Source organism: Podarcis gaigeae, assembly GCF_964106915.1.
Source record: "Podarcis gaigeae genome assembly, chromosome: 10".
NCBI classification, from domain to species: Eukaryota; Metazoa; Chordata; class Lepidosauria; order Squamata; family Lacertidae; genus Podarcis; species Podarcis gaigeae.
The window spans coordinates 55,709,113-55,716,808 of record NC_139686.1 but is presented as its reverse complement, the minus strand read 5'-3'; the positions used below and the strand labels follow the sequence as shown (position 1 = coordinate 55,716,808).

The 7,696-nt window shown below is 44.5% G+C and overlaps 1 protein-coding gene across 6 annotated transcripts in view; it reads right to left on the bottom strand.

Annotated features, from left to right (window-relative positions):
* CPED1 (cadherin like and PC-esterase domain containing 1) overlaps window positions 1–7,696 on the bottom strand; it is a 133,425-nt gene that overhangs the window by 49,975 nt on the left and 75,754 nt on the right. For all 6 annotated transcript variants that reach the window (XR_014555341.1, XR_014555342.1, XR_014555343.1 and 3 more), the window contains exons 13-17: window positions 7,081–7,137; window positions 5,662–5,726; window positions 2,702–2,746; window positions 1,709–1,895; window positions 143–311 (exon numbers count right to left, since the gene is read on the bottom strand). Coding sequence is in view for 1 of the 6 variants with exons in the window: in XM_083699068.1 (XP_083555194.1) it covers window positions 143–311; window positions 1,709–1,895; window positions 2,702–2,746; window positions 5,662–5,726; window positions 7,081–7,137 (523 nt within the window). In the remaining 5 variants the exon portion in view is untranslated. The remainder of the gene's footprint in view (window positions 1–142; window positions 312–1,708; window positions 1,896–2,701; window positions 2,747–5,661; window positions 5,727–7,080; window positions 7,138–7,696) is intronic.

The window sequence follows — 7,696 nt, the reverse complement described above, 5'->3', positions numbered from 1 at the left end:
AACATGCGATCCACAGACAACAGAGAGGAGATCCCAAAAACATTATAGGACAATTTGATTTCTTTGCTGGAGAAGAATGCATGAAGCGACAAGGGTTGTACATGAGAAATTACTTCTACTATTCCACAAAATCAAACAGTACCTGCACAAAGCCACACACCATAAAGTCGTCAAACAATGGCAAGCTTGGGCGGTCTTCTCGGTAAATGATGATTTTGTACATGCTCACAACCTCGTGGAGTGATTGAGATCTATCTGTTACCAGGACATTTATTCTGTTTATTCCTAGTCCAAGAGGGTAATTTGCAACACTGTTGAAAAAAGCACAATAGCAAGAAAATATCAGGGAAAAGTAGAGCAACCTGTGCACTTTATAGCTTCTCATCGGAGGCCATAACAACTTTTAATTTTTTTCAAAAAAAAAAAGATTATAGATGAACTGAAGGTTTATCTGATGACATGCAACTTTGTCTTTCTGCCCCCCTGTTCTCATTAACATTCCCAATGCTCTTTTAGCTCTATATGTCTGGATTTGAGATCTCCATGGTTTTCAATAGAGATGTTTATTTTAGTTCATAAAACACAGATGTAGAGCATCTTTTGGTTTCTTCCTTTAGCAATCTGCATGATTTCACTACAAAGCATTGTTCATGTTACTGAATGCGCATACATGTACATAATGGAGAGGAAGAGCATGGCAGCAAGCCCCATTCCCCAATCTACGCATGCACAACCAGTTCTGACCCAATTGGACATGGGTACAAGTCTACAGCGTGATGAAAACTGGGCTCATTATTGCATAGCTGGGAACCTTGTTTCTGGAGGGATCTGGGCTATGTACACAGAGTGTACCTGTTCTGCAACTTGTACATGCATAGGGATTGTAAATTCATTAACATACCCAAGTCAAAGCCTGCTGCAGCAAATCTGCATACACATCAAGTCATAGGTAAAAAAAGGTAAAGGACCCCCAGACAGTTAAGTCCAGTCAAAGGTGACTATGGGGTTGCAGTGCTCATCTCACTTTCAGGCGAAGGGAGCCAGCATTTGTCCACAGACAGATTTCTGGGTCATGTGGCAACATTACTAAACTGCTTCTGGTGCAACAGAACACTGTGACGCATGGAAACGCCATTTACCTTCCTGCCGCAGTGGTACCTATTTATCTTCTTGCACTGGCATGCTTTCGAACTGCTAGGTTGGCAGGAGCTGGGACAGAGCAATGGAAGCTCACTCCGTCGCGGGGATTCGAACCACCAATCTTCTGATCGGCAAACGCAAGAGGCTTAGTGGTTTAGACCACAGCGCCACCCACGTCCCTATACATCAAGTCATATGAAGAGCACCACAGCATCAGGGCCAATTTATTGGAGCAAACTGCTTAAAGGGGCACCTTAGAAACTGCTTCACCTGACAAATCTTCCATGTGAAGCAGCATGCTCTTCTCCATGTGAACTACCAAACCAGTTAGCGATAGTCTGGAGAAATCTGCTACAGCAGGCCTTCCTAAGAAGCATGACTATTGAGAGATAGACAACTAAGGCATAGTTGGAGCAGATCCACTGAAATCAATCTCCTCATGTCCATTAAAGTTGATGAGTCTCATCTCACTTGGATTTCACCCACATTGTCTTATCACTAGGGTTTGTGTGTGTGTGTGTGTTTTAATTCCATGTCTCTTGAATAATAGCCCACTCTCCCAAAATACCTTGGTCCGTTCTTCTCATCCAGGTGGACTTCACAGCGACAGTTTGCAGGTTCTGCTCTAATCTTTATTGTCACCACATCAAATGGGACTTCAGAGTAGTATTCCTTGATCTTTGGGTCAAAATTAGGATTTAAATCCAAATGTGGATTGGTGAAGATCTGCTTGATATGAGGTAGGGAATCTTTATCTGTAACAAAAAGGGAAATCAGTTTTTTAAATAAGCAATTGGACATTATCAATGGCTTGACTCCTTATTCTTGGCCAAATTCTATTCCCTTCTGTCAGGCATATTTTTTAAAAAAAATTGCATATGAAAGTGGATAAAAATATCAGGTTTTAAATACAGTAGTACCTAGGATCCTGAACGCCTTGCGAGTTGAACGTTTTGGCTCCCGAAAGCTGCAAACCCAGAAGTGATTGTTCTGGTTTGCGAATGTTCTTTGGAACCTGAATGTCGACGTGGCTTCCGATTGGCTGCAGGAGCTTCCCGCAGCCAATCGGAAACCATGCCTTGGTTTCTGAATGTTTTGGAAATCGAACGGACTTCTGGAACTGATTCCATTTGACTTCCAAGCTACCACTGTAATCCAAACTGTTTCTGATGGGCAGTTTCATGGTTCTTCCCCAAGAACCACATGAAGTAAGATCTTTAAACAATTAATATGGATTAGAGTGGTAAAAGATCTTCCCACAGATTAATTGAAACATTTGTGAGGGTAATGAGAGGGAAAATGTGGCTAATGATGGCAGTCTTGAAAATGAATCAATTTGCAAGGTAGTTACCGTATTGGAAGAAGGAGACTGAAAGTAGATGGTGTTTTGTTTCCTTATAGGTCTATAAATCCACCATTAGTATTTCTCAGTGCCTAAATATTTATTTTACCCAAGCAACTAGTGAAAGCAAAAATCATCCTCCAAAAAGGTTACATGAATACAGCATGCAATTTTGTTGAATGAGCGCCACCTATTGCCAAAATCTTAGGTTTGACTTACCATGACTGCAGTGTATTTCTTTAGCCAGATTTAAAAAACGCAAACCTAGAGGATAAACAAACACAATTCAGGATGGTTTGTGATACCTCTACTACATACGTCTGCATCTGAGAAGAAATAAAAATATCATAGGATTGCCATATTTCAAACAATGAAAACCTAGAGGGGTTTTTGCCTGTTTTGGCAAAATCAACATTTTTGAGCTACTTTTATGGAAAATCAGCAAAAACGGCTGCCATACATGCAGATTTTCCCAGATGTTTTCCCGCCTGGACACTGCAGCCAACTGCAGTATTCCAGATATGTCCAGGATATATTGCAACCCTAAAATATCATGGCAGATAACTCTGCCAGTATCTGCAGAACAACCATGTCAGTTATAAAACAATTCTGATAATCACGGCCAAAAGCCACAGAGAGACCAATATGATAGAAATGGACAATACAGTGGTACCTCAGGTTATAGATGCTTCAGGTTACAGATGCTTCAGGTTACAGACTCTGCTAACCCAGAAATATTACCTTGGGTTAAGAACTTTGCTTCAGGATGAGAACAGAAATCATGCGCTGGTGGTGCGACAACAGTGGGAGGCCCCATTGGCTAAAGTGGTACCTCAGGTTAAGAACAGTTTCAGGTTAATAACGGACCTCCAGAACGAATTAAGTTCTTAACCCGAGGTACCACTGTACTTTCCCTAAACGTATATCAAGAAGCAACAGCCTTATTCAAAGAGGGAAGAAAAGCACTGTGTAGGGGCCATTTTAGTGGCAGAGGAGATAAAAGGCTGAAGGAGGGACTCATGCAATAACATTGCAAGCACCATCCAAAATGTGTTCACGGCAGCAGCACAGTCACATTTCCCACACTAAATAACCAAGAATGGTCAGGGTGGAATCTGTATTTATGACAACACTCAAGCAACTGCTGTTAAGCCCCGTCTTGTGCCCAATAAGCACAGGACACCTTTGCCTGGTGGTGCTGTGGCCCATAGGTTGCAGCAAAATACTGGGCAAGGTTTTTTGCCCACTATCTTCTCTGTGTGATGGGCTCATGGGAAATAGCTGTCCCATGAGCCCTTACTGCAGCAGCGAGGGGAAACCTATACAGTGGTACCTCGGGTTAAGAACTTAATTCGTTCTGCAGGTCCGTTCTTAACCTGAAACTTTTCTTAACCTGAGGTACCACTTTAGCTAATGGGGCCTCCTGCTGCCACCGCGCCACCACCACCACACAATTTCTGTTCTCATCCTGAAGCAAAGTTCTTAACCTGAGGTACTATTTCTGGGTTAGCGGAGTCTGTAAGCTGAAGTGTATGTAACCTGAAGCATCTGTAACCCGAGGTACCACTGTATAAGACTGCTTTCGTTGGAGCTCACAGCCATTTTGCTTTGAGAGCTTCCCACTCGCCCACCCTCAGGTTAGAGCCTTCACTGAGCAGTTTTGGGTTGCTGGTTGACAGGGCCAAAAATGCTTTTTTTCTCTCTCAAGCTAATTGACACTTGGTTGGGGTTTTTTCAGCCTTTCCCTCAGTGAAATTATGGCTTTCCTTTGTTAGGCAGAACATTGTTTGAGGGAGGAAATAGCACTGGGCAGGATCAACGTAGTATAGCCCCCCCCCCATAAGGGGCCTGAGGGGAGGACTGACCACGGCAAAACCCAAGCGTGGGTTCAGTATCTGCCTGGTTGGAATCTTCACCCTCGTCCCCCAGTGAGACCTTGCTTGCTTGGCTTGCACCACGGCAAGGTTTAACACTGGCCGACTCCCATCCAAATCCAGTGGATCCATTCCATTAACCTGGGGCTTGTGGAATGATGAACTAACTGATCCTGGGACCCAATGCCATGCCAACCCTTGCCCCGCCTGCTGCTATCAATAATGACCGCTCCCCACACTAAATGGGGGGGGCGCCCTTTGCGTTGTCATGCACAGCCCCTTGACCCTATGTGGCTCCATTAGCACAGGCTTGGCTTCGCCTTCCCCCAGGTGGTCTGGTGGTCTCCGCCTACCTCAGCCAGTTGCCCAATCCCGCTTGGGGAGGCGTTGCCAAGGTGACCAGGCCAGGTAGGGGGAGGGACTACCTGCCCACAGAATAGGGGGAGGGTCTTACCTGGGAATCGTCAGTTGGCTCCAGAGCTTCTCCCACCCTACCCACCCTCAGTTAAGACTTCTTTTGCAGGTTAACCTTTTCTCCACAGGTATGCGGGCGCTGCTACGTCAGGGTCGCTGTTGAAGGGCCGGAAAGGGATTCTCCTTCATTGGCAGGTTTGCTTTTCCCATAGCAAAACATCACAATTTTGGCAGTATTAGGCCTTGGGAGGAATCCTTTAGTCTATCTTCTCTAAATGGGGGTGAGCTTGTAGCAGTGATCCACGCCCCCCTCCTCTTTGCGGCAGCGATACCAGGGTTCCCCGTTAAAGGAGTTGTTTTGAGGGGAGGCTTTGGGCGTACGCCAAGAGGTTGTCATTGCTCTCCCCTGCAACGTAACAGGGGCGGAGTCTCTCCGCTTGAACATATGTTCTCCAGAGCCAGCCCCCCCCCACACAATGGATAACCCTGATGTTCCCCAGAACCCCGGCGGGGGACTGGGAGGGATAAACGCCCAATGCCTGAGCCAAGGTCTACCCACATCTGAAACGTAATAAAGTTGTGGCCAATTTTAATCCCATAGCACGTTGTCTTGAGTCATTATTTCACATGGGGGGGCGCCCAGGGTTTGGGGGACTCCGCCTGTCCACACAAAGATTTGGCCTGATTTTATCCCAGCACCATTGTACAGTCTGGTTATTTTGCTGTTCTCATGGGTCACATAATGCACCTGCCTGGGCAAATGGAAATCTCCTTGAGGCAATTCTACTTGGCTGCTTCAGTTTGACTACATGGCCTTCATATTGCTCTGCCCATAAATGATCCCTCCCACCCCTGGAAATAGAATGAGAGAGAGAATACAAACTTTATTACCTTCATGGTTTTCTCTAATTGCAGAAGATCTTGTTTTCATGCCACCCTTCTCTGAGTAACCAGCCCTAATGATGAAAAAGCAGAGAGATTTCTAAACTAACAAGTGCAAGGAAAGAAAACATCTGCATACAACACTAGTGTGAGGTTGTTTCCCCCTCCCCTTACCCCCCCAAGCACTTTCCTTTCAGTAGAATTCTTTTGGTAACTGCTGACATTAATAAAATGGAAGAAGCTAATCTGGAATAGTAAAGGAACCCATAAAGGAAATAGAGCTTGACCTTTGTAGATGGTCTTTGCTTCAATAATCTTTATAGGGAAAGATAATATAATTTAATCTAGCATGGGTCATATATATTTTTCATGGCATTCCATTAATAAGGGTTTAAAAATTCATTCAGTGAAAAGTTTCCATTGCATATGCAAAATGACATTTGCCAGAGGCTTGACTTTCCCTACAGTGTTGGGACAAAAGGTTATCACCATCATGTTATGCTTGTGAGTTTCTAAAATATCTGAATGCTGGACAGCATGATCAAATTCTGCTACGCAATTCTGATGACCCTAATCACTGCTACTGATAAATGATTCACAGAAGCGAACAAATGAAGTTCCCTAGGAGGGACTCGCTGCTGTGCAACCCCCACTCAATTCAACAGGACTTGTAGGAGAATTTGTACACGCTCAGTTGATGCAAATGGAGGTTGTGCAGTGACTGTATCTGTGCCCATTATTCCCTTTGCACTGGTTCTCCCACGGTGCTCATACGACTGTTGTTGTTGTTGTTGTTGTTGCCAGGGATGCAGGTGGAGCTGTGGTCTAAGCCACCGAGCCTCTTGGGCTTGCTGATCAGAAGGTTGGCAGTTCGTATCCCCGCGACAGGGTGAGCTTTCGTTGCTCCATCCCAGCTCCTGCCAACCTCACAGTTCGAAAGCACGCCAGTGCAGGTGGATAAATAGGTACAGCTGCAGTGGGAAGGTAAACGCCGTTTCCATGTGCTCTAGTTTCCGTCAGGGTGTTCTGTTGTGCCAGAAGCAGTTTAGTCCTGCTGGCCACATGACTCAGAAAGCTGTCTGCGGACAAACGCCGGCTCCCTCGGCCTGAAGCGAGATGAGCTCTGTAGACCATAGTCACTTCTGACTGGATTCAACCACCCAGGGGTCATTTACATTATTATTATTATTATTATTATTAATAATAATAATAATAATAATAATAACCACCCTCCATCCATAGGTCTCAGGGCAGTTCACAGCATAAAAATACAAGATAAAAACACAAAATAAGTACAAGTGTTGCTTAAAAATTTCCTTTATACTTCTTCTTCTTCTTCTTTTGTTTATACCCCGTCCATCTGGCTGGGTTTCCCAACCACTCTGGGCAACTTTCAGCACATATAAACACATGCTTTTAAATTCTCACCTAAGGCTTGACCATTTGGTTTTCATCCAAGGCACGTTTCTGGAATCCTTGTTTTGCCTGTGGAAAAAGAGTAAATAATTCTTAAAAGTCCTTGATTCATAGTGCTAGAAGTATAAGGACTTAACGGGAACATCTTTGCCTTGCCCAGTTGCAAAGAAACATTGGTCTAATATTAGGAATGTGATTTACAGAACCAAGTCACGTGGATCCTATGGCATTCTTCTTGTCTTACACATACACTATAGACGTTATCAATAATTGCTATCTTATAGCAGTGAACTGCATTCCTTTGTGGGTGATAAGCCAAAGCCAGATGTGGCCATGACCACTCTACTTCCTGATTTCACACACAAACCCATCCCCCACTACAATGTGAATTGTGGAAAAACTGCTTGTTCACTCTAACGGGAGATATTATTCAAATTACAGTATCAGTGTCTATTTGGTTTACAGTGGTACCTAGGGTTACATATGCTTCAGGTTACATATGCTTCAGGTTACAGACTGCGCTAACCCAGAAATCACGCGGCGGCGGCATGGCGGCAGTGGGAGGCCCCATTAGCGAAAGTGGTACCTCTGGTTAAGAACAGTTACAGGTTAAGAACGGACGTCCAGA